This window comes from Bombina bombina, chromosome 6 (assembly GCF_027579735.1).
Source record: "Bombina bombina isolate aBomBom1 chromosome 6, aBomBom1.pri, whole genome shotgun sequence".
NCBI lineage: Eukaryota > Metazoa > Chordata > Amphibia > Anura > Bombinatoridae > Bombina > Bombina bombina.
The window spans coordinates 502647013-502674995 of record NC_069504.1 but is presented as its reverse complement, the minus strand read 5'-3'; the positions used below and the strand labels follow the sequence as shown (position 1 = coordinate 502674995).

General features: G+C 41.5%; 1 protein-coding gene across 1 annotated transcript in view; it reads right to left on the bottom strand.

Annotated features, from left to right (window-relative positions):
- Positions 1 to 27983, bottom strand: part of CSNK1G1 (casein kinase 1 gamma 1) — a gene marked incomplete in the record, with an annotated part of 566217 nt that overhangs the window by 73282 nt on the left and 464952 nt on the right. The window contains 2 exon segments of the mRNA XM_053717378.1: positions 4820 to 4926; positions 27691 to 27798. Coding sequence (XP_053573353.1) covers positions 4820 to 4926; positions 27691 to 27798 — 215 coding nt within the window.

Below are 27983 nucleotides of genomic sequence, written 5' to 3'. Positions count from 1 at the left end.
GATCCCTCAACCTCGACCCGTACCTGGGTAGCTTGTTAAGATGGGACAACATGAGATCCATCTCCGGCGTCCCTCACTTGCTGCATATCTCTGCGAACACCTCGGGATAGAGACCATTCCCCTGGATGGAAGGATTACATGCTGAAAAAACCTGCCTCCCAGTTGTCCACATCCTGAATGTGGATCGCTGACAGCGAACAGCTGTGGGCCTTCACCCAGTCCAGAATCTGAGATACTTCCTTTATCGCCAAGGAACTTCTCGTTCCCCCTGATGGTTGATGTAAGTCACAGAGGAAATATAGTCTGATTGGAATCTGATAAACTGGGACGAACCCAGAAGGGGCCAAGCCTTCAAGGCTTGATCGGGAGGGAGTATTGATCGGGAGGGAGTACTCCTCCTGAGTCCACAACCCCTGTTCCTTCCTGGCACTCCATCCAGATAGGCTTGCGTCCGTAGTCACAATCTCCCAGGATGGTCTTAAGAAGCATGTCCCGAGGGACAGGTTATGTAAAAGAGCCACCAAGAGAGCGATTCTCTCGACCAGCTGTCTAATACAACCTGTTGAGACAGATCTGAACGACCGCCAGACCACTGCCTCAGCATGCACAGTTGTAAGTCTGCAAGACTAAAGGATGGTGTTTGCACCAGAATATCGTCCAAGTATGGGGCTACTGCAATACCCTGAGTTCTGGCAACAGCTAGAAGAGCCCCCAGAACCTTCGTAAAGATTCTTGAAGCAGTAGCTAGGCCAAATGGAAGGGCAATGAACTGGAAGTGCTGGCCCAGGAATGCAAACCTCAGGAACTGAAAGTGTTCCCTGTGGATTGGAACATGAAGGTAAGCGTCCTTCAGATCTATAGTGGTCATAAAATGGCCTTAATGAATTAAAGGAAGGATGGACCTTATCGTCTCCATCTTGAAGAAAGGGACACCAAGAAATTTGTTTAAGCACTTTTGGTCCAGAATTAGGCGGAAAATTCCCTCCTTTGGGACCACGAAAAGGTTCAAATAAAACCCCAAACCTCTTTCTTCGATAGGCACCAGGACAACAACTCCTAAGCAGGATAGGTCCCGAACGCACCCTAGAAAGGCATCCCTCTTTTCTGGAATCTGCCCCTTGGCGGATGAGATTTGAAGCCTATCTTGTATCCCTGAGATACCACCTCCAGGACCCACGGATTCTGTACATCCTTGAACCAGGCGCCTGAAAAAAAGACAGTGTGCCCCCTACACGATCCGATCCCGGGTCGGGGCAGCCCCTTCATGCCGATTTGTTTTCGGCAGGCTTCTTATTTTGCTTGGATTTATTCCAAGAGTAAGCTGGCTTCCAAGTAATCTTGGGTTGCTCTGGCTTGGAGGATTGTTGTCATTGGAATTTGTCAGAACGAAAGGAATGAAAATTAGAAGATTGTCGTCCCTTATTCTTATCTTGCGGTAGTAAGGCACCCTTGCCTCCGGCCTGGACCAAATAAAATCTTTCCCTTGAAGGGAAGAGAAAGGAGTCTGGACTTAGAAATCATATCCGCAGACCAAGACTTCAACCAGAGCGCCCGACGGGCTAGGACCGCAAAGCCAGAGGCCTTTGCATTTAGGCAAATAATTAGCATGTTCGCATCATAGATAAAAGAATTAGCAATTCTCAGAGCTTTAACTCTGTCTTGAATATCCTCGAGGGGAGACTTCACCTCAATGAGTTCCGACAAATAGTCGCACCAGTAGGTAGCCGCTCCGGGAACCGCGGCAACTGCAGCCGCCGGTTGAAACAAAAATTCTGTATGTTGAAACATCTTTCTCAGAAAGGTTTCCATTTTCTTATCCATTGGCTCTCTGAACGAAGAAATATCCTCAAGTGGTATAGTACGTTTAGCAAGCGCAGAGATAGCACCATCCACCTTAGGAATGAAGCCCCACAAACCCAGTTGAGAGTCTGGGACCGATAACAACCTTTTAAAAGCAGACAAGGGGGAGAAGGAAGAACCAATTGTTTCACATTCGTTCTTAATAATGTTCACCATCTTAAAAAAAAAAAAGTCAAAGGAACTTTCCTGTCTTCATAAACTCTGTTTAACTTAGGTATCATAGGCGCTTCAGGCAGCGTGGCCTCTGGAACCTCAACGTAGAGAGAACCTCCTTTAATAAAAAACTCAAGTGCTCAATTTTAAATCTAAAGAACAATTCCTCTGCAGCAGGAGGCTTAGACACTAAGGACTCCGACCCAGAAAGCTCACCCTCTGAAGCTACAGAGGTTAACTCATCATCGGATAACTGGGACATAATAGCTAAATCTGATAAATATTTAGATGACTACGGGTCAGGAGAGCTATGTTTAACATTTCTCTTGCGTTTGTTAGAACAAGGTAATGCACTGAGGGCCGCAGACCCTGCCGTTTGTAACTGCGCGGCAAAGTCCGCTGGAAGAAAGCCCCCTCTGGATGGAGGATTAGATGTGCTATGGGGAACTGCATGTAGAGTGGATAATGTAGCAAGGGTAGTAATCTCACGGGACGCCGAGTCCTGAGAGGTAGACGGCTCAGAGGGACTAAGAGCCTTAGCAGGCTTGTCTCCCCTTCTTAGACTTTATAACAGTGTTAAGGCATGTGAAACATAATAGAGTGGGTGGGAAAACCACGGCCTCCTCACACTATAAACAGGTATGATTTAGTACAGAAGGAGTACCTTCTAACATGTCAGAGTCCTCCATAGCTCAGGTTGTACCCACAGCAGGACACAAATAAAAAAACGTTTTTTATTATAGAAAACTTTATCTTTATACTCCCAATGGCTGGGCACTTACCACCTCCTAGACCCAGACAGTTAAAAGAGGAAATGCTCTCCTCAGGTTCAAGTCTCAGTCGGAATGGAGGAAATAAACAGACCACACCTGGTCACATGGAGTGCAAGACAGTACTTCCCCTGTTATTACAAGTACAGCAAGTAATAGGAGCTGTGCAACACTTTCAAAAACTAAAGTGAAACCTGTTTGTTCCAGCCAAAAACACAGAGTCTATCAGCCCATAAAAAAAAAAATCACACAAAGCAGCATGTAAATAATACACTGATTAATTAACCCCAACTGTTCAATAAACCCCCTTCAGAGGATATTAACCCTGGATCCTATCAAGGTATAAAGGAGCCACAGTGTGACCCTGTTACAGCGTTTTATGCGTACAAATTGAAACAATCTTACCTCCAGGATCCATGCTGTGGAACAGAACACAGCCTCTCAAGTGTGACAGTCTTAAAGTAGAGCTCCTGACATGGACTTGAGTGAAAGAAAGCAGGCAGTGAAACTCGTCAACACTGATTGCTTAGGAGCTGTTAACAGTAGTCTGGATGGTTCCCTGCATTTCCAGACTAACTTTCATCAATACTCTCACTGAGAGGTTGACATGACTACTTAAAACTCCAGTCCTATCTCGAAGGACAGATACCCTTTTTCAGGACTCTCCGAATCTTCTGACACTTCTCTGCCACCTCCTAAAGTGACGAAAGGCAAAGAATGACTGGGGTAATGAGGAAGTGGGAGGGATATTTAAGCCTTTGGCTGGGGTGTCTTTGCCTCCTCCTGGTGGCCAGGTGTTGTATTTCCCAACAGTAAGGAATGAAACCATGGACTCTTCCTATCTTAGGAAGGAAAACACACATACACTTGATATTATATACTTATATGGATTAGCTGTATCCAAACAAGACGGTTTATGGTTGCAGAACACCTTGATACCCATTCCCACCCATTCCCTGGTCACCAAGTAAATAGCATAGAAAATGCTACTATATTTACTTGAAGATTGGTAGTGGGGTAAATGATGTAAAATACAAGAATGTGTTTCCAAAATGAATATGCAAGTCCCCTGACAACCATTAACAACTGCTCACTACAGTCCTGCCGTGAGTGTTCTATCTTCCTTATGTTATTTAACACACAAAATGGATTCAAATCTGACTCAAACTTCTTAGAATTATTTTGTGTGGCTGTAGCCATAAGTAGCGTTGAGGAAGTTCAGGTGGTCAGTTCTTTGCAGTACTGGAGATTGCCCAGAGAGGAATCACAAGAATTCAGGCCGCAGGTGAGCATAACTACCATACAACATAAGGGACCTGGAAAGGAGGAGGAGGGTACACTGAGGGGTAGAGAAGCCTGTAGACTTCTTTGAAGTTTTTACCTATTCACAGTAGACATGAAACTAAGTATCATACAATAAATAAATAGGTTAGATAAATAAATTTTTTAGATTTAAGTTGCACAACTGTGTTGAGATTAGGTCATTTTTTAAGTCATTGATATAAGCCACACAAAAAGACATACAACTATTACTTTGTAGCACTAAAATCCTGATTAAAGAATGTTTTGAACCCCGCCCCCCCCCCCAAAAAAAAGAAAACTAAAAGCCACAATATTTTAGGAAGAGATCTGTTACACGCAACAAGCCTCCACCACTACAGACGGATGTCATGTACTAGACTAACACTTTTACTGGCAATTCTATGATATGGTGGTGGGAAGCATAATAAATGACAAGTGGGAATCCATGGTACATAAGAACTTCATTAGCAGGCACATAATAAAGCAAATAATGTTCTAGTACTTGATTCACTTTTCCTAGCAGGGATACTTAGGATATAGACCAGGGGTCTTAGAGCGACCGCATGCAGAAGCGGTTGCATTACAAGACTGATTGTAAGAGACTAGATGGGTGCAAATGCTTAAGGGATGAGGTCATGAACAAATAAGGTTGGAAAGATAGGGTGAAAATGGGAAACAGAAAACGTGATTCGTGCAGGAGTGGGATCTAGGCATTACATTGCAGGGCCACATACTTAGCTTCCTCTACAACCTCCACCTCGGCCTGCGCTGTGATCGGTGCATTGGAGTGGCCTCCAGTTTGGTCATCAGCATTCAGCTGCCCATTTGTTGAACTCATCACCTACATGGAAAATACATGTATTTTGTTAATGCATAGCGACAGAATAAACTGTTGGAGATACTTTGCAAACCAAATATTACCAATATTTCATAATCAGAAAAAAACATTCCCTGCATATAAAGTCAATAACATGGCCAGACCTAAAAAGGTAAATATAAACTGGGTAATGAATCTGCAGACATGGAAGAATAGGTCTTCTGTGAAAAACATCAAACTAACACCTCCAAGTATAGGGGAATTTCCCTTATGTAAATCAAACGTTACCAATATGTACTGATCTTGAGAGAATAAAATACAAATGGTATAACTAACATATCTAAAAATACAAGATAGTTAATGAGAAATTAAAGGGAAATGACCACTTTATGCAAGCCCCTTATTTCCATAGATGTACAAAAATCTACATTTACAAAACAAAAAAAATCTATTGAAAGCTTACAAAATGCACACAAACCACTAGAGAAAAGCTATTTCATTTTATTGTGGAAAAATCCATTAAGAAAAAAAAAAAAAGTTTAGTTACACACCTGGACCCAAAGAGGATACAGTACTATTCATATCAGAAATAAATTCTAAAGGAATATGCTGTAATTAGACTAAAATAAATAAAATGCCAATTTCTAGAAAAAAAGGTCACTGCAGACCAGCCTAACGTGTCTGTGCGCAGCATATTTAAATAAGAGTATAGCAAATTGGAAATTTACAGGAATATCTACGAGTATGAAGTCTCTCTCTTTAGGCCTCTGGATTATCGACAAACTGTATGAAAACACTGATGTTAAACCCTCCCAACAATAGCAGCAACACACCAACACCATTCCTGCTGTTTATCTAATACCTGCACGGATCCCCCATGCCGGTCTGATGCGAGATGAGGTACCAGGTAAGCGGGGTGAGCCTGCCGGACGGCCTGATTCTCCCAAGCTCCTCGGCGGTCTGGAGCACCCGTCTGCGCAGAGGCGTTAGGAAGCATGCGATTGCAAGGTGAGGAGAGGGAGGGATTTGGGGAAAAGGTAGTCAGCCAGGCCAAAGCAATGGAAACAGATCACTGTGTTAGTGAAGATGGATAGAAAGCAGTGCTGTGACCTTATTCTGCAAGCAAAGCATAGTTTCCAGCCATCTTTCATGCCATGCGAGAAACATGCATGGCAGAGAGAGAAGGTTGGCAAGGCAATAAAGATAAAATATACAAATATAGAAAATGGAAAGTGTTGTATATTGTTCCCTAACTCATCAGTCCAGGTTTGGTAACATTGACATATTGGATATAGTTATTTGTTATCATTATACCCAATCTGAAATATCAATAAAATGCAGTGTCAAGTCAGAAGGCTAAAAGAAATTGAAACACAACATCAATATTTATATGTAACCACAAATTGATTTATTCACATCTACTACTACAACTATTTTACGAGCTTTAAATAGCGGGTAGTTTTGTGCCACCTAGAAAAACTAGAAACATCAAGCCTATAGGACTCCCCCTGCAAAAGTAGGGTCAGGTAAGTACCTGCTAACTACTTTCTAGCTTCAGTTCCCACATAGTTAATGTAAGAAGTATTTGGAGAAGTAGAATTAAACAACTTATGAGTGTTAGACACTCAAAAAAAGAGATTTTTTCTGTGAATGCATCATATATTATTTTGTACAAAATATAAGGTATTTATCGGTGAGTATACATCTATCTTATAATATTCTCGTGATGTAATGGGTGTCTCAATAATTAGCTCCTAAAAGAGACGACATATAAAACCCACACACACACACATATATATATATATATATATATATATATATATATATATATATATATATATATATATATATATATATACACACACACACATATACAGGTGGCCCTTGGTTTACATTACACCGTTTCAGAATAACAACCTTTTTTCAGTCATGTGACTGCTATTGAAAAGCATTGAGAAGCAGTGCATTGATTAAAATAGCCAGTAGGTGGAGCTGTCCACTTGTGTTGCAGCAAAGATATTCAAGCCAAGCAAGATTGGAATGCATAGAAAGAACTGTTTCCAGAAAAATGCAAGTCAATTCTGTGTTGTGTGATTATTTTATTAGGTTTATAATGCTGTTTACTGACTGCTGCTAAAACGTCAGCCTGCCCATTCGCACTTCTTTACATAAGAGTGCCAGTACTCTTGTGAGTATACCTACAACCGTTTGTCTCTTACTGTGACCCCAGCTTATTGAACTTATTTGCACTATGAGGCGCTGTCTTCTTTTGCTCATTTTATAGATACACTATTTGATCATCCAGTCCCAAGACCAGCTGCCTGCTGCACCCAGATATTATTATTGTGCTGAAGTTTTTTGCTGCACCTACAGAGACACTTATTGTTTGAGTTATTGCTCCCAACCAAATTTGGGACATCTATATGATAAGCATTTTAAAATATTTTTTGCTTTTATTGTATCTATATGTACTAACTTATTTGTTTTAGCAATTTGTTTTTTATCATTCAGTTTTCACATTGTCACACTTTCTAACAATTCTTTGCCATTTTTTGTGACGATTTTGTTCACATTTAATATTAGTTATCCTTGATTATAGAGGCAAGATTTGTTATCTTGATTAGGAACACGTTTTTTTGTAGCTATTTGGCGCACTCTACCACTATACAGCTGTATGGTTTTTTTCTTTTACATCCCACTTAGGTATGCTCTTCAACAAAGGACACCAAAGGATACAAAAAGAATGAAGTACATAATAAAAATAAAATAGAAAGTTTATTTATTTTTTGTGTGCAATTTCTATCTGAATGATGGAAATATAATTATGACTCATGTTCCTTTCAAAAACTAATTTGATTTGCTGACATGGGGCCAGTAACAGTTGATGCAAATTCTCAAAATATAAATAACTAGAAAAGTCTATTAAAATAGCATGCTGTACCTCAATCATGAAAGTTTAATTTAAATGTCTCCCTTTGACTATGTGTTTAACCAGTTACTGTACAGTGGCATTATTTCTAAAAACATTTAACTGCAATAATTACATTTATTTTTTAAATAACTCATTATCTCCTTTTTGTTAATATAAACTTGTATAAAAGCAGCACATATTAAAAACACAATGCAACAGCTTTCAATTGATTTGTGAATTACAAGTTAACAGCAGTCTTTAAATAAATGGAGACACAGAGAAAGATAAAAATAGATACTGCATACTCTGACTGAACAGACATAACATATATGGAGTTTGTACCTAATTAAATCAAATAACCATGAAAAAGGGAGGCTTAGCAATATTCAATGTCAAAAACTTTAATTTAAATAATATGGACACTGCACACTGAACTTCAAACTCTGGGTTTTAAATTATTGATTTAAATTTGAATTGACCCTTTGACTTCCTGTCAGTATTGAGTTATGCTCACTTACTGCCCCCCCCCCATTAATGAGCTGTATCTGAACACAATTTGTGAATCACAAGAGATGTAGAATACTACTTTACTCTTCTGCTTGGGTTATGCTCACTTACTGTCCCCCCCGTTAATGAGCTGTATCTGAACACAATTTGTGAATCACAAGAGATGTAGAATACTACTTTACTCTTCTGCTTGGTGTCATCTGTTCTTAGGTTACCTCAGCTTCCAGTTGTGTCACATGACCCTGCTCACTGCATCCTCCTTCTGATTAATCTATATATCCTTCACTTGCTAGGAGGCATCAAGAGGGGTGCCTCCTATTGGTCCCAATTTTTGCTGCTAATATATTGACAGAACACAGGTGGCGCTGCAGCACAGCTTTTCCTTTGACCCATGTACTGCAATGGAGAGAAGCATTCCTGTACCTGCCTCTTCATAGCATTACATGGGGGGGAAATATTTTTTTTTGAGACTTTTTTTTGTTTTAATTAAAATTTAATTAAGCTTTGGCCACATATGGCAGGGTAGGCACTGCCTCCCCTGCCTCTTATGAGTGCACGTCCCTGATACACACACATACATACACACACACACAGAAATAGAACAAATGGAAAAGCACAATATTCTTCTGAGAGTGGACAGCTGTCTTGTAAGTCAATTTATGCATTGATCTAGAACCAAACTGAAATCCCACAAAGGAGAAGAATGGAGGATGGAAAGAAACCTCATTCAAAGAAAGTTACTATTAAAATACTTCTTACATGGAGTCTTATTCAAATAATAAAAAGATAAAAGTACAGCTACACATTTTCAACATTTTCTCTTTCCATTCTAAATTTTTTGAAGTCAACTAAATGTGACTGTTCAGGTGAATGTAACTCAAATGTATGAATAGATACACAGGAAACAAAGTCAATTAAAGGGCTCTGTTAAAACAAGAGAAACTGAAATTTAGAATTGGCCAAAAGGTCAGGTACCAGGATATCAGTCCAGCAACAAGGTACTAAGGTATATAAAAACACAATTTATGCTTACCTGATAAATGTATTTCTCTTGTGGTGTATCCAGTCCACGGATCATCCATTACTTGTGGGATATTCTCATTCCCAACAGGAAGTTGCAAGAGGACACCCACAGCAGAGCTGTGATATAGCTCCTCCCCTAACTGTCATAGCCAGTCATTCGACCGAAAACAAGCCGAGAAAGGAGGAACCATAGGGTGCAGTGGTTACTGTAGTTTAAATTTAAAAATTACCTGCCTTAAAATGACAGGGCGGGCCGTGGACTGGATACACCACAAGAGAAATAAATTTATCAGGTAAGCATAAATTGTGTTTTCTCTTGTAAGGTGTATCCAGTCCACGGATCATCCATTACTTGTGGGATACCAATACCAAAGCTAATGTACACGGATGAAGGGAGGGACAAGGCAGGTACTTAAATGGAAGGAACCACTGCCTGTAAAACCTTTCTCCCAAATATAGCCTCCGAAGAAGCAAAAGTATCAAATTTGTAAAATTTTGAAAAAGTATGAAGCGAAGACCAAGTCGCCGCCTTGCAAATCTGTTCAACAGAAGCCTCATTTTTAAAGGCCCAAGTGGAAAGCCACAGCTCTAGTGGAATGAGCTGTAATCCTTTCAGGAGGCTGCTGTCCAGCAGTCTCATAAGCTAAGCGGATTATGCTTCTTAGCCAAAAAGAAAGAGAGGTTGCCGAAGCCTTTTGACCGCTCCTCTGTCCAGAGTAGACAACAAACAAAGCAGATGTTTGTCGAAAATCTTTAGTAGCTTGTAAGTAAAACTTTAAAGCACGGACCACGTCCAGATTGTGTAATAGACGTTCCTTCTTCGAAGAAGGATTAGGACACAAGGATGGAACAACAATCTCTTGATTGATATTCTTGTTAGATACCACCTTAGGTAAGAACCCAGGTTTGGTACGCAGGACTACCTTATCCGTATGAAAAATCAGATAAGGAGAATCACATTATAAGGCAGATAGCTCAGAGACTCTACGAGCCGAGGAAATAGCTACCAAAAACAGAACTTTCCAAGATAAAAGTTTGATATCTATGGAATGAAGAGGTTCAAACGTAACTCCTTGAAGAACCTTAAGAACCAAATTTAAGCTCCATGGTGGAGCAACAGGTTTAAACACAGGCTTGATTCTAACTAAAGCCTGACAAAATGTCTGAACGTCTGGAACATCTGCCAGACGCTTGTGCAAAAGAATAGACAGAGCAGAAATCTGTCCCTTTAAGGAACTAGCTGACAATCCTTTTTCCAAACCTTCTTCGAGAAAAGATAATATCCTGGGAATCCTGACCTTACTCCATGAGTAACCCTTGGATTCACACCAATAAAGATATTTACGCCATATCCTATGTTAAATTTTCCTGGTGACAGGCTTTCGTGCCTGTATTAAGGTATCAATAACTGACTCGGAGAAGCCACGCTTTGATAAAATCAAGCGTTCAATCTCCAGGCAGTCAGCCTCAGAGAAATTAGATTTGGATGGTTGAAAGGACCCTGAAGTAGAAGGTCCTGTCTCAGAGGCAGAGACCATGGTGGAAAGGATGACATGTCCACTAGATCTGCATACCAGGTCCTGCGTGGCCACGCAGGTGCTATCAGAATCACCGATGCTCTCTCCTGCTTGATCTTGGCAATCAGTCGAGGGAGCAGAGGAAATGGTGGAAACACATAAGCCAGGTTGAAAGACCAGGGCGCTGCTAGAGTATCTATCAGTGTCGCCTTGGGATCCCTGGACCTGGATCCGTAACACGGACGCTTGGCGTTCTGGTGAGACGCCATGAGATCACAGTCATTCAGAGCAGCTAAAACCTCCCTAAGTAACACGCGGAGGTGTTCAAGCTTAAATTTAAATGTAGAAATATTAGAATCAGGTATCTTTCCTGAGTCATTAACATCACCCACTGACTGAAGCTCTCCTTCCTCAGCTTCTGCATATTGTGAGGCAGTATCAGACATGGTTCTTAAAGCGTCAGTATGCTCTGCATTTTGTCTCACCCCAGAGCTATCTCGCTAACCTCTAAGTTCAGGTAGTCTGGCTAATACAGCTGACAGTGTATTATCCATGACTGCCGCCATGTCTTGTAAAGTAAACGCTATGGGGGCCCTAGATGTACTTGGCGCCATTTGAGCGTGAGTCCCTTAAGCGGGAGTCAAAGGGTCTGACACGTGGGGAAAGTTAGTCGGCATAACTTCCCCCTCGTCAGATTCCTCTGGTGATAAAAATTTTTAAAGACAGAAAATGATCTTTATTGCATAAAATGAAATCAGTACATTTGGTACACATTCTAAGAGGGGGTTCCACCATGGCTTTTAAACATAATAAACAAGGAGTTTCTTCTATGTCAGACATGTTTATACAGACTAGCAATGAGACTAGCAAGCTTGGAAAACACTTTAAATCAAGTTAACAAGCAAATATAAAAAACGGTACTGTGCCTTTAAGAGAAACAAATTTTGTCAGAATTTGAAAAACAGTGAAAAAATGCAGTAAATCAAACTAAATTTTTACAGTGTGTATAATAGGCTAACAGAGCATTGCACCCACTTGCAAATGGATGATTAACCCCTTAGTTCAAAAAACGGATAAAAAAAAAACAGTCACAACCAACTGCCACAGCAAGCTGTGGCCCTACCTTCCCCAATAAACGACTTTGGAAAGCCTTTGGGCCCTTTAGAGATGTCCTATAGCATTCAGAGGGCCTTTGAGGGAAGCTGGATGTCACAGTTTGTAATTTTAACTGCACCAACTGTAACTTTTATACTACAACAGTGGAAAGCCTCAGGAAACCGTTTCTAGTTTAAATTTAAGCCAGCCATTTGGAAAAAAACTAGGCCCCAATAAAGTTTTATCACCAAAGCATATATACAAACGATTAAACATGCCAGCAAACGTTTTATATTGCAATATCATAAGGGTATTACCCCTGGGAGTAAGCATGATACCAGTCATTATTAAATCACTGTATTCAGGCTTAACTTACATTAATCCGGTATCAGCAGCATTTTCTAGTGTTTTCCATCTCTAGAAAAAATAACTGCACATACCTGATAGCAGAATAAACTGCACGCCATTCTCTCGCTGAAGTTTTACCTCATCTGTGTAATCCCCTCAGACATATGTGAGAACAGCAATGGATCTTAGTTACAACCTGCTAAGATCATAGAAACCTCAGGCAGATTCTTCTTCTATTTACTGCCTGAGATAAAATAGCACAACTCCGGTACTATTTAAAAATAACAAACTTTTGATTGAAGAAAATAAACTAGCTATATTTAACCACTCTCTCCTACAACGTCCTAGCTTGTTGAGAGTTGCAAGAGAATGACTGGCTATGACAGTTAGGGGAGGAGCTATATTACAGCTCTGCTGTGGGTGTCCTCTTGCAACTTCCTGTTGGGAATGAGAATATCCCACAAGTAATGGATGATCCGTGGACTGGATACACCTTACAAGAGAAAAGTGCAGGGTCCAAGAACAGAAAAGGTTGGGTACTGTGATATCAATACAGCAACTAGGTTACCAAGGGGCAAAGAATAAGCCTGTGGTCAGGCTGGTACAGGATACCAGGTAGGTGCAGCTGATAAAACAGGATTCAGGTAAGCTGCCACTGGTACATCAAGTCCAGATGACTCAGCAAGCACAGGAAGCCCAACAGGTACTGTGTGAGAGATTGGTACAGGATAACAGTTAAGTGCAGCTGGTACAGCAGAATTCAGGTAAGCTGCCACTGGTACAGCAAGTACAGGAGACTCAGCAGGTACAGTTGGTGAGATACCAGGTGAGTGCAGCAGGATTTAGGTAAGTGGTATCAGGAACAATGTAAGCTTGTTGCAACACAGAATACAGGGAGAGCTGAAAGCAGGTAAGTACAAGGTGAACTACTCAGAGTAATGGGCTGAGGGCATTTATATAGGAACTCCCACAACAGTAGCCATTTAGGTGGGAGTTCCTGAGATTAGGTATGGCCCCTTTAAATCAGCACTGCCCTGCTTGCTTAAGGACCCACCCCGCATGGGTTTTCCCATTTTTAGGAGAGTTAGCTGCAAAATAGGTGTCAATTGCTTATTTTATCTATACTTATTGCTTTATTTAAATAGCCTATATTAATTTTGGTGTATAATGTCCCTTAAAAGCCCAACAAGGTAGCCAGGTTTGGTACGTAAAACCACCTTATCAGAATGGAAGAAAAGATAAGGCGAATCACATTGTAATGCTGAAAGCTCAGAAACTCTACGAGCAGAAGAAATAGCAACCAAAAACAAAACTTTCCAAGATAACAGCTTAATATCTATGGAATGCATGGGTTCAAATGGAACCCCTTGAAGAACATTAAGAACTAAATTCAAACTCCAGGGTGGAGCAATTGGTCTAAACACTGGCTTAATTCTGGTTAGAGCCTGACAAAAAGACTGAACGTCTGGAACATCTGCCAAACGTTTGTGTAGCAAAAAGTAAATTTATGCTTACGTGATAAATTAATTTCTCCTATGGTAAGACGAGTCCACGGATTCATCCTTTACTTGTGGGATAGTATCCTCCTGCTAACAGGAAGTGGTAAAGGGCACCACAGCAGAGCTGTCTATATAGCTCCTCCATTAGCTCCAACCCCCAGTCATTCGACCGAAGGTACAGGAAGGAAAAGGAGAAACTACAAAGTGCAGAGGTGACTGAAGTGTAAATCAAAAAAATATAAATCGGTCTTAAAATGACAGGGCGGGCCGTGGACTCGTCTTACCATAGAAGAAATTAATTTATCAGGTAAGCATAAATTTACTTTTCTTCTATAAAGGTAAGACGAGTCCACGGATTCATCCTTTACTTGTGGGATACAATACCAAAGCTACAGGACACGGATGAACGGGAGGGACAAGACAGATGGTTAAACAGAAGGCACCACTGCTTGAAGAACTTTTCTCCCAAAAATAGCCTCCGAAGAAGCAAAGGTATCAAATTTGTAAAATTTGGAAAAGGTATGAAGTGAAGACGAAGTCGCAGCCTTAAAAATCTGTTCAACAGAAGCATAGTATTTAAAAGCCCATGTGGAAGCCACCACTCTAGTAGAGTGAGCTGTAATTCTTTCAGGAGGCTGCTGTCCAGCAGTCTAGTATGCCAAACGGATGATGCTTTTCAGCCAAAAGGCAAGAGAGGTAGCCGTAGCTTTTTGACCTCTACATTTTCCAGAATAGACAACAAACAAAGAAGATGTTTGACGGAAAACTTTGGTCGCTTGCAAGTAAAACTTTAAAGCACGAACCATGTCCAAGTTATGCAAAAGACGCTCCTTCTTGGAGGAAGGATTAGGACACAGAGAAGGAACAACAATTTCCTGATTAATATTCTTATTAGAAACAACCTTAGGAAGGAATCCAGGTTTGGTACGCAAAACCACCTTATCAGCATGGAAAACAAGATAAGGCGAGTCGCATTTCAATGTAGATAGTTCAGAAACTCTTCGAGCCGAAGAGATAGCAACTAAAAACAGAACTTTCCAAGATAGAAGCTTAATATCTATGTAATGCATAGGTTCAAACGGAACCCCTTGAAGAACCTTAAGAACTAAATTCAAACTCCATGGCGGAGCAACAGGTTTAAACACAGGCTTGATTCTAACTAAAGCCTGACAGAACGACTGAACGTCTGGAACATCTGCCAGACGTTTGTGCAGTAGAATTGATAAAGCAGATATCTGTCCCTTTAAGGAACTAGCTGATAGCCCCTTCTCCAATCCTTCTTGGAGAAAGGACAAAATCCTAGGAATCCTGATCTTACTCCATGAGTAGCCTTTGGATTCGCACCAATAAAGATATTTACGCCAGATCTTATGATAAATTTTCCTGGCAACAGGCTTTCGAGCCTGAATCAAGGAATTTATGACCGACTCAGAGAACCCCCGCTTGATCTTATAAGATCAAGCGTTCAATCTCCAAGCAGTCAGTCGCAGAGAAACTAGATTTGGATGCTGGAACGGACCTTGAATCAAAAGGTCGTGTCTCAGTGTCAGAGTCCATGGTGGAAGAGATGACATGTCCACCAGGTCTGCATACCAAGTCCTGCGTGGCAATGCAGGTGCTATCAAAATTACCAAAGCTCTCTCCTGTTTGATTCTGGCAATCAAACGAGGAAGGAGAGGAAATGGTGTATACACATAAGCCAGGTTGAACGACCAGGGTACTGCTAGAGCATCTATCAGTACTGCCTGAGGATCCCTTGACCTGGACCCGTATCGAGGAAGTTTGGCATTCTGACGAGACGCCATCAGATCCAATTCTGGTGTGCCCCATTGCTGAATCAATTGAGCAAACACCTCCGGATGGAGTTCCCACTCCCCCGGATGAAAGTCTGATGACTTAGAAAATCCGCTTCCCAGTTCTCCACTCCTGGATATATATAATATAGATTGCTGATAGATGGCAAGAGGGAGTGTCTCTGCCCATTGAATTATTTTGGTAACCTCAATCATCGCTAGAGAACTCTTTGTTCCCCCCTGATGATTGATATATGCTACAGTCGTGATATTGTCCGACTGGAATATTATGAATCTGGCCGACACTAACGTAGGCCACGCCTGAAGCGCGTTGAATATCGCTCTCAGTTCTAGAATATTTATCGGGAGGAGAGCCTCCTCCTGAGTCCACAATCCCTGTGCTTTCAGGGAATTCCAGACTGCACCCCAGCCCAATAGGCCGGCGTCCCTCGTCACTATGACCCATGCTGGCCTGCGAAAACACATTCCCTTGGACAGATGATCAACCACCAAAGAAGAGTCTCTCTGGTCTCTTGGTCCAGATGTATCTGAGGAGATAAATCTGCATAATCCCCATTCCACTGTTTGAGCATGCAAAGTTGCAGTGGTCTGAGATGCAAGCGAGCAAACGGAACTATGTCCATTGCCGCTACCATTATGCCGATTACCTCCATACACTGAGCCACTGACGGGCGAGGAATGGAATGAAGAGCTCGGCAGATGGATACAATTTTTGATTTCCTGACCTCTGTCAAAATTCTTTTCATGTACACCGAATCTATCAGAGTTCCCAGGAAAGGAACTCTTTTGAGAGGGATAAGTGAACTCTTTTGTACGTTCACCTTCCACCCGTGAGATCTTAGAAAAGCCACCATGATGTCTGTGTGAGACTTGGCTAGTTGGAAAGTTAACGCCTGGATTAAGATATCGTCCAGATAAGGCGCCACAGCTATGCCCCGCGGCCTTAGAACTGCCAGAAGGGACCCTAGCACCTTTGTGAAAATTCTGGGAGCTGTGTCCAACCCGAAGGGAAGAGCCACAAACTGGTAATGCTTGTCCAGAAAGGCGAACCTGAGGAACTGGTGATGATCGTTGTGGATAGGAATGTGTAGATACGCATCCTTTAAGTCCACGGTGGTCATATATTGACCCTCCTGGATCATTGGCAAAATAGTCCGAATGGTCTCCATCTTGAAGGATGGGGCCCTGAGGAATTTGTTTAGGATCTTGAGATCCAAAACTGGTCTGAAGGTTCCCTCTTTTTTGGGAATCACAAACAGATTGGAGTGGAACCCTTGCCCCGTTCTGTTTTTGGAACTGGGCAGATCACTCCCATGGTATATAGGTCTTCTACACAGCGTAAGAACGCCTCTCTTTTTGTCTGGTTTACAGACAACCTTGAAAGATGAAATCTACCCCTTGGGGGAGAATCTGTGAAATCCAGATGATACCCCTGGGTTATTATTTCTAAAGCCCAGGAGTCCTGAATGTCTCTTGCCCAAGCCTGAGCGAAGAGAGAAAGTCTGCCCCCTACTAGATCTGGTCCCGGATCGGGCGCTAACCCTTCATGCTGTCTTGGTGGCAGCAGCGGGCTTCTTGGCCTGTTTACCCTTGTTCCAAGTCTGGTTTGGTCTCCATACTGACTTGGACTGAGCAAAATTCCCCTCTTTCTTTGTGGCAGGGGAAGAGGTAGAGGGACCACCTTTGAAGTTCCGAAAGGAACGAAAATTATTTTGTTTGGTCCTCAATTTATTTGTCTTATCCTGAGGAAGGGCATGGCCTTTCCCTCCAGTGATGTCTGAAATTATCTCTTTCAGTTCAGGCCTGAATAGGGTCTTACCCTTGAAAGGGATGGCTAAAAGCTTAGCTTTTGATGACACATTAGCAGACCAGGACTTAAGCCATAACGCTCTACGCGCTAAAATGGCAAAACCCGAATTCTTCACCGCTAATTTAGCCAATTGAAAAGCGGCATCTGTAATGAAAGAATTAGCTAGCTTGAGAGCCCTAATTCTATCCAGAATATCATCTAATGGGATCTCAACCTGAAGAGCCTATTCCAGAGCCTCAAACCAAAAGGACGCTGCAGTAGTTACAGGAACAATGCATACTATAGGTTGGAGAAGAAAACCTTGGTGAACAAATATTTTCTTCAGAAGACCCTCTAATTTTTTATCCATAGGATCTTTGAAAGCACAACTATCCTCGATAGGTATAGTTGTATGCTTAGCCAGGGTAGAAATAGCTCCCTCCACCTTAGGGACCGTCTGCCACGAGTCCCGCACGGCGTCAGATATGGGAAACATTTTCTTAAAAGTAGGAGGGGGAGCGAACGGAATACCTGGTCTATCCCACTCCTTAGTAACAATGTCGAAATCCTCTTAGGGACCGGAAAAACTTCATTGTAGAAAGGAACCTCTAGGAATCTGTCCATTTTACACAATTTCTCTGGAACTACAGAAGGGTCACTATCATCCAGAGTCGTTAAAACCTCCCTGAGCAATAAGCGGAGGTGTTCTAATTTAAATTTAAAAGCCGTCATATCTGAATCTGTCTTAAGGAACATATTTCCTGAATCAGAAATATCTCCCTCAGTCAGCAAATCCCTCACTTCAGAACATTGTGAGGTTACATCGGATATGGCTAATAAAGCGTCAGAGGGCTCAGCGTTTGTTCTCACACCAGACTTACTGCGCTTCCCCTGCAACCCAGGCAGCTTAGATAAAACCTCTGTGAGGGTAGTATTCATAACTGCGGCCATATCTTGCAGGGTGAAATAGACGCACTAGAAGTACTTGGCGTCGCTTGTGCGGGCGTTAATGGTTGTGACACTTGGGGAGAATTAGATGGCAAAATCTGATTCTCTTCTGACTGAGAATAATCCTGCAACATACTTTTAGTAGCTAAAATATGTTCTTTACAATTTATTGACCTTTCAGTGCATGAGGGACACATTCTAAGTGGAGGTTCCACAATGGCTTCTAAACATATTGAACATTGACTTTCCTCAATGTCAGACATGTTGAACAGGCTAGTAATGACTACAAACAAGCATGAAAACACTTTATTTAGTGAAAAAAATAATCTTAAAAAACGGTACTGCACCTTTAAAGGGACAGTCTAGGCCAAAATAAACTTTCATGATTCAGATAGAGCATGTCATTTTAAACAATTTTCAAATTTACTTTTATCACCAATTTTGCTTTGTTCTCTTGGTATTCTTAGTTGAAAGCTTAACCTAGGAGGTTCATATGCTAATTTCTTAGACCTTGAAGCCCACCTCTTCCAGATTGCATTTTAACAGTTTTTCACCACTAGAGGGTGTTAGTTCACATATTTCATATAGATAACACTGTGCTCGTGCACTTGAATATATCTGGGAGCAGGCACTGATTGGCTAGACTGCAAGTCTGTCAAAAGAACTGAAAAAAGAGGCAGTTTGCAGAGGCTTAGATACAAGATAATCACAGCGGTTAAAAGTATATTATTATAACTGTGTTGGTTATGCAAAACTGGGAAATGGGTAATAAAGGGACTATCTTTTAAAACAATAAAAATTCTGGTGTAGACTGTCCCTTTAAGAAAAAAAAAGCATACACGTTCTGCAAAACAGCCTAAACATGCACCAAATTTTTCAAAATTTTGTATGTAGACACAATATAGGTAGTTAAGATTGCACAACAATTTTTTTTTAACAATTAACCCCTTAATTTGCAAACCGGATTGAAAATAGGCACAGATCCAAAAAAAAACCCCTCTCAGCACCTTGCCACAGCCCTGCTGTGGCCCTACCTGCCCTCAGGGATCGAAAATTTGGGGTAAAAGCTTCGATTTGGCCCAAAAGATTCACCAGGGCCCTCAGGAGCTTGCTGATCAAACTAACTGCGCATCTGAGGCGCGAAAATAGGCCCCGCCCATCTCACTCGATGTCTCCATAGCCTTACAGAACCGCACCAGAGCGGTTATAACTAGCCATGTGGGTTCTGAGACCCAAAAGTTAAGCCATGTGTGCTCTTAAAGCTGCCCAAAACATTATTGCCCACAAAAATGTTAAAGCACTCCCAAGTCAAAAAACGTTTGCTCCCAAACATTTGTAATTCAGTGTCAACCATATTTGTAATTGGCCCCATATGCAAGCTAAGTAATGCCCTTCTTTTAGCTCTAGGATTACTGCTTACCCTTACCCTCCTGGGTATAATGTCAGCCTTTCTGAAATACACAGTCCCTCCAGAAAAATATGACTGAACATACCTCATTGCTGCATAGCATGAAACCATTCCTCACACTGAAGTTTCCTGTACTCCTCAGCCTCTGTGGGAACAGCAATGGATCTTAGTAACAAATGCTAAAATCATCATCCTCCAAGCAGCAGTTTTCATCCATCTGCTGCCTGAGAGTAAATAGTACACACCGGTACCATTTAAAATAAACTCTTGCTTGAAGAAATTAAAAACTAATATTTTATCACCTCTTTCACTTTACCCTTCCTAGTACTTAGAGTAGGCAAAGAGAATGACTGGGGGTGGAGCTAAGGGAGGAGCTATATAGACAGCTCTGCTGTGGTGCTCTTTGCCACTTCCTGTTAGCAGGAGCATAATATCCTACAAGTAAAGGATGAATCCGTGGACTCGTCTTACCTTTATATAAGAAAGTGACAAAGCAGAAATTTGTCCCTTTAAGGAACTCGCTGATTGTCTTTTCTCCAAGAAGGATTGGAGAAAGGATTGAGTCCTGGGAATCCTAACTTTACTCCATGTGTAGCCCTTGGATTCACACCAAAAAAGAAAAAGATATTTACGCCATATCTTGTGATAGATCTTTCTAGTGACAGGCTTACGTGCCTGAATCAAAGTATCGATGACCGAATCAGAGAAACCCCGCTTAGATAAAATCAAGCGTTCAATCTCCAAGCAGTTAGCTGCAGAGAAATTAGATTTGGATGTTGGAAAGGACCTTTAATGAGAAGGTCCTGTCTCACTGGAAGTTTCCACGGAGGCAGAGAGGATATGTCCACTAGATCTGCATACCAAGTCCTGCGTGGCCACGTAAGCACGATTAGAATTACTGAAGCTCTCTCCTTTTTGATCCGAGCAATCACCCGGGGAAGGAGAGGAAACGGTGGAAACACATAAGCTAGGTTGAACGACCATGGCACTTCCAAGGCATCTATCAGTTCAGCCTGAGGATCCCTCGACCTGGATCCGTATCTTGGGAGCTTGGCATTCTGTCGAGACGCCATCAGATCCAATTCCGGTCTGCCCCATCGGAGAATCAGAGAGGCAAATACCTCCGGATGGAGTTCCCACTCCCCCGGATGAAAAACCTGTCGGCTTAAAAAGTCCGCTTCCCAGTTGTCCACTCCTGGGATGTAGATTGCTGACAGATAACAAGAGTGGGCGTCCGCCCATCGAATTATCTTGGATACTTCTGTCATCGCTAAGGAACTCCTCGTTCCTCCCTGATGATTGATGTAAGCCACAGTCGTGATGTTGTCCGACTGGAATCTGATGAATTTGGTCAACTGAGGCCACGCCTGAAGCGCATTGAATATTGCTCTCAATTCCAGAATATTGATTGGAAGCAGAGACTCCACCTGAGTCCATACACCCTGAGCCTTAAGGGAATTCCAGACTGCGCCCCAGCCTAGTAGACTGGCGTCTGTTGTCACTATCACCCATGAGGGTCTGCGGAAACACGTCCCTTGGGACAGATGATCCGGCGACAACCACCAAAGAAGAGAGTTTCTGGTCTCCTGGTCCAGATTTATCGGAGGAGACAAATTTGCATAATCTCCATTCCACTGCCTGAGCATGCACAGTTGCAGTGGTCTGAGATGAAACCGAGCAAACGGAATGATGTCCATTGCCGCCACCATTAATCCAATAACCTCCATGCACTGAGCCACTGATGGCCGAGGATTGGACTGAAGGGCTTGGCATGTATTTAGAATCTTTGACTTTCTGACCTCAGTCAGAAAAATCTTCATGGTTATAGACTCTATCAGAGTTCCCAAGAAGGGAACCCTTCTCTGTGGAATTAGTGAACTTTTTTCAAGATTCACCTTCCATCCGTGAGTTCTCAGAAAGGATAACACTGTGTTTGTATGAGACTTTGTTAGATGGTAAGTCGACGCCTGAATCAAAATCTCGTCCAGATAAGGCGCCACTGCTATGCCCTGCGGCCTGAGAACCGCCAGAAGGGACCCTAGAACCTTTGTGAAGATCCTGGGTGCTGTGGCTAACTTGAAGGGAAGAGCCACGAACTGAAAATGTTTGTCCAGGAAAGCAAACCTTAGGTACTGATGATGATCCTTGTGAATAGGAATATGAAGGTATGCATCCTTCAAGTCCACGGTAGTCCTATATTGACCCTCCTGGATCATTGGTAAAATTGTTCGAATAGTCTCCATCTTGAATGATGGAACTCTGAGAAACTTCTTTAGACTTTTGAGGTCTAAAATGGGTCTGAACGTTCCCTCTATTTTAGGAACCACGAAAAGATTTGAGCAAAACCCCTGTCCCTGTTCCAGTCTTGGAACGGGACAAATTACTCCTATAGTAGAGAGATATTTTACACAACATAAGAACGCCTCTCTTTTTATCTGGTCTACACACAATCGTGAAAGAAGAAATCTCCCTCTTGGGAGAAAACTTTTAAATTCCAGCTGATACCCATGGGTCACGATTTCCAGTGCCCAGGGGTCCTGAATATCTCTTGCCCAAGCATGGGCAAAGAGAAAAAGTCTGCCCCCTACTAGATCCAGTCCCAGATCGGGGGCCGCCCCTTCATGCTATCTTGGTAGTAGCAGCGGGCTTCTTGGGCTGTTTACCCTTGTTCCAAGCCTGGTTGGGTCTCTAGACGGACTTGGCCTGAGCAAAATTCCCTTCCTGTTTTGTGGAGGAAGAGGAAGACGAGGGTACTCCTTTAAAGTTCGGAAAGAAACGAAAATTATTTTGTTTACCCCTCATCTTAACAGACTTATCCTGAGGTAGAAGATGTCTTTTACCTCCCGTAATGTCAGAAATGATTTCCTTCAACTCAGGCCCGAATAGGGTCTTACCCTTGAAAGAAATAGCCAAGAGCTTTGACTTAGATGACACATCGGCAGACCACAATTTTAACCATAACGTTCTACGCGCTAAAATGGCAAATCCTGCATTTTTAGCCGCCAACTTAGCAATTTAAAAGGCGGCATCTGTGATAAAAGAATTAGCTAGCTTGAGAGCCTTAATTCTATCTAAAATATCCTCTAAAGGGGTCTCAATCTTAAAGAGACTCTTCTAAGGCATCAAACCAAAAAGCCGCTGCAGTAGTAACTGGAACAATGCAGGCTGTCGGTTGTAAAAGGAAACCCTGATGAATAAATAACTTCTTTAGAAGACCCTCCAATTTCTTATCCATAGGAATAGTTGTACGCTTAGCCAGGGTAGATATAGCTCCCTCCACCTTAGAGACAGTCTGCCAAGAGTCCCGAATAGTGTCTGATATGGGATACATTTTCTTAAAATTAGGAGGAGAGAACGGTATACCCGGTCTGTCCCACTCCTTGATAATCTCCGAGATTCTCTTGGGAACCGGAAAAACATCAGTGTAAGCGGGAACTTCCAGATATTTGTCCATTTTACACAATTTCTCTGGTGGTACCATAATAGGGTCACAGTCATCCAGAGTCACTAAGACCTCCCGAAGTAACAGGCGGAGGTGTTCCAGCTTACATTTAAAGGACATGTCGTCCGAATCTGTCTGAGGTAACACTTCCTGATTCCGAAAGTTCTCCCTCAGACAAAAGTTCCCTGACCCCCAACTCAGATCCCTGTGAGGGCACATCGGAAATAGCCAACAAAGCATCAGAGGACTCAGTATTCACATTGATTCCTGTCCTACTGCGTTTACCCTGTAACACTGGTAACTTAGATAATACCTCTGTAAGGGTAGTTGACATAACTGCAGCCATATCCTGCAGAGTAAAAGAATTAGACGCTGTTGAGGAACTCAGCGTCGCTTGGGTGGGCGTTAAAGGTTGTGACACTTGGGGACAATTAGGCGGCATATCCTGATTCTCTTCAGACTGAGAACCATCCTTAGGCACACTTTCTTTACATAAAATATGCTTTTTACATTGTAAAAAGGAGCTAGTGCCTGCTGCCTTCAAGTGAGGAGAAAACTGTGCGTCTGAGCGGGCGAAATAGGCCCCGCCCACTGTGGGCGTTGCATTAACGGTCTCCATAACCGCATGGGAAGCGGTTTTAATAAGCCATGCGGTCCCCTAATGCCGTTACTCAAACATATCACTATGCCAAATAATAAATATAGAAAGTCTCTCAGCTTCCTCTCCCAGTGTCAAGCCCCTATTGAGCCACTTAACAGTAGTAATCAATAATTATAAAATGGTAATTTCAGTACCACCATAATCCATATAGGTCTACTGCTTACCCCTTCCCCTACAGGGAATAATGTCAGCCAGTTCTGATATAACAAGTCTTCTCAGAAATAAACGACTGAACATACCTCAATGCTGCTTGTAGCATGACACCGTTCTCCACACTGAAGATTTTTCTTGCACTACCTTCAGAAGCTCTGTGGGAACAGAATGGATCTTAGTAACGTCTGCTAAGATCATCAACCTCAGGGCAGAAAAATGATCTCTTCATTCATCTAGACTGACGATTTCTCCCTGAGGAAAATATTACACACCAGTACCATTTGAAAATAAAAAATGTCTTGATTGAAGAATCCAAAACTAACACCTCACTTTACCTCTTCCTATTACCAACACAAGCAAAGAGAATGACTGGAGGTGGAGGGAAGGGAGGAGCTATATATACAGCTCTGCTGTGGTGCTCTTTGCCATTTCCTGTTAGCAGGAGGATAAATCCCACAAGTAAGGATGAAATCCGTGGACTCGACATATCTTGTAGAAGAAAATAAAATTTTCATGATTAATATAGAGCAATAAATACATACATATATTATATATATGTATATATGGCGAGTGCCAGGTTTTCTGCGTGTTGTGTTGATAATGTTTGTAATGCTTCCCTGCGGACCTGTCACCCAGGGTGCTCTGGGGTTAACTGCCTGGGTTGCTGGGAACTTTGCAGCTGTCTGTCAGTATTCAGGGCTGTGGAGTTTGCCGTGGTTTAGGATGTGTGCCCAGTCCAGTCTGTGAGTGCGGTCCATTCCTGTGTTTTGTATTTACATAGGGGAGTTTACAAAAGCCTGTGTCCCCCTGGGAGGTTCCCAATTGGTTTGTTTGGAAGTATGCATTGTGTGGGTGCTGGTTTAGGGCCCAGGAAGGGAGACCTTGTCGTGGTCCTGGGCTTGATCCTTTGGAGCCAAATGTAACTGACTTCCCCCAGTTTTGCTTTTAAACATTGCAAGGTTTTCTGTGTGTTGTGTAGATATATATATATATATATATATATATATATATATATATATATATATATAAGCAACCTAACCCCCCCAAAAAACTACTTCTATTTAGCTTTGATTTCTTGTTATCCTTTGTTGAATAGTATACCTAGGTAGGCTCAGGAGCAGAAATGCACTGATACGAGCTAGCTGCACATATGCTTCCTCATTGCCTTATCCTATGTGTTCAGCTAGCTCCAAGAAGTAGCGGATACATTAATAAAGGATACCAAAAAAATGAAGCAAAGGTGATAGAAGTAAAATTGGAAAGTTATTTAAAATATCCTTAAAAAGACTAAATATTAAAAGATTAATAGGCACAATGTAAAAGGTTTAATCATTTTTAATGAACTACAATTAACTTTCCTATGAGATTAAAGGAAAGCAGACAGGATACATTTAAAAGGTTCTAGGAGCTCATGGCAGTTTGGGGAGGCAGAAAAGTTGAACATTTGATTTGAGCCAGAGGTGTCGGAAAGGGTCGACAGCTTCCCAATTCTAGCTCCATCCACTAACCTCTGACTTCACTGGATGATAGAACCCCAAAACCCTCTGCTGACAGGGAAAGGGAGGCTGCTGGAGAACACTGAAGCCATAGAGGGACAGACAGAGAGAAGAACAACAAGAGATGCTCAACAAAAAATTCATGAAGCGCCCCCCACCCCCCCAACTTCAAAGAACTGTCAAATGTATTTCTCCAAAGGCAGAATCTAGGTGGAGAAAAAAAATAGTTCTCTGCAAAACAACATTTTGAAGGTCCATATTCCATGACAATGAATGAATCAGAAAGTTCTGTCCTAAAAATGGCAGGAGAAATAACTTCCCATACAACCAGTAAAACATTTGTCATTCTCTGTAAACATCACTACACATCCAAATAGAATGCAAGTACCATTACACAGTTTGGACCAAGAAAAAGAAACTGCTGCATGAGCTGTATGTCTCTTTTCTGGTCCAAATTAACAACTATTTCACTAGGGGAAATCTACCAAGTCATGGTCATTAAAGAAAACAATCAAGGACAGCCATACTGGAAACAATTTTCCAAAATGCAATAATGATTACAGTATGGATTTAATCTGCAGCTGGAACATCTGTCTTAACACAGGCGTTAGGCAGAAGATACAAAACAAAACTGCTTAAAGGGCCATAATACCCAAATGTTTAAACACTTGAAAGTGATGCAGCATAGCTGTAAAAAGCTGATTAGAAAATATCACTTGAACATCTCTATGTAAAAAAGAAAGATATTTTACCTCAAAAGTTCCTCAGTAGCCACCTCCCATTGTAAAGGATTTCTAAGCAGCATTTTAGTGTGTTTGTCCTGGGACATCTGAAGGGACTAGCATCGTGCACGCTCATATTATTTCACCAATCAGGTAACGGAAGCTTTCTATGAAATCTCATGAGAGTTAAGTCAAATCTCATGAGATCACAGTAAGAGTTCATGACCTCAGCACTGCTGATGCTGATTGGCTGCTGTTCATTTCTTCATTTTTTTTAATTTTTTTACCTGCAGCTGGGAGCAGCTGAGTATAACTTTTTACACAGAACTTACTCTGGTGAGCTGAGGAAATTGTGAGGTAAAATATCTTCCTTTTTTACATAGAGATGCTCAGGTGATATTTTCCTGTCAGCTTTTTACAGTTATACTGCATCAGTTTCAAGTGATTTAGCATATGAGTATTATGTCCCTTTAAGAAATACATTCTGCCTTTTCAAACTGTAGTGTTTTACCCATGGGAAATCTCCAGCATGAATGAATCAATACACAACATAAGAAGTTTTCCTACATCTTACAATATAGAGGTAGAATTATTTGTTGCTTACAATCGCTTCCTCGTCACTGTCTCTAGACCACTATTGATCATTTTGTGGTGTTTCAACCAGAGAAATTGACATGTGTATTATTTTGGTGCAATGTCACTACATGGTACAGTTACAGTATTTAGTTGCTAAGGAAAACTGTCCTTACCACAAAATATATACTGGTTAGAGAAGGAACACCTGTGGTGAAGTTGAAATTATCTTTCACATATCAAAAACATGCTAAATATTTTGAACAATTAGGCTAATGCAGTTAACAAGTCTGCTTCTGTGGTATTGTGTAGTAGTGGTTAATTGGTGACCAATTAGAATAAAGCCTATAAGAATTATGCACACACAGTTATTCAAGGCAAAATTACTGCTTCTAATATGTCCAAAGATCAGTTTAAGACTACAAGCAAATCATCCTAAAATTCATAGATCTTACATTTTAGACCATCATATAGTAAAGAATAAGCAGCAGAAGCTCATAGAAGGTGAATATTTCTAATACTAAAACTCAACATAGTCTCTGGCTGACACTTGACATATATGCCTTCTTTACCATCCAAATGTCTAATGTTACCACTGGATTGATGATTTACTTTATGAAACAAGAGCTCATAAGAATTCTTTCCCTAGTGAAAACTGGTTGGTTATCACTTTCAAAACAAATCTCAAATTAGAAAAAAAAACAAAAAAACAAACAAGAAAAATACATTTGACCTTTGCTTTGAGAGGGTGATGCATAACAAACCCACTCAGCAGCACACATTATGACAGGCAAAGCAGCACACTTATGCCTGTTGTGCACTAGGTATGAGGGAATGAGAAGGAGAGGAAGCAAAATCCTATGAATATTGGAAGACACTAACCTGGTTTCTCAGAGGCTGTGTCTGCGAGGGCCGCTCTCTATGGCCATGGCTGTCCCTGGTTATTGCTGAGGTACCAGAATCTACATGGACTGATCCCACCGGGGTAGGCTGGAAATGAGAGATATCCTTATTATGGTATATTTATTGTACAGCTAGTAACATACAGCTATATAGCGGATATATCCTTATGTTATAAAGTTACATTATTCACAGTAGAATACCGTCTTGCCACTCTGTGCTAAAAATGTTATCAATTTAAAAAAAAAAAAAAAAAAAATCTTTCCTCTCCCATC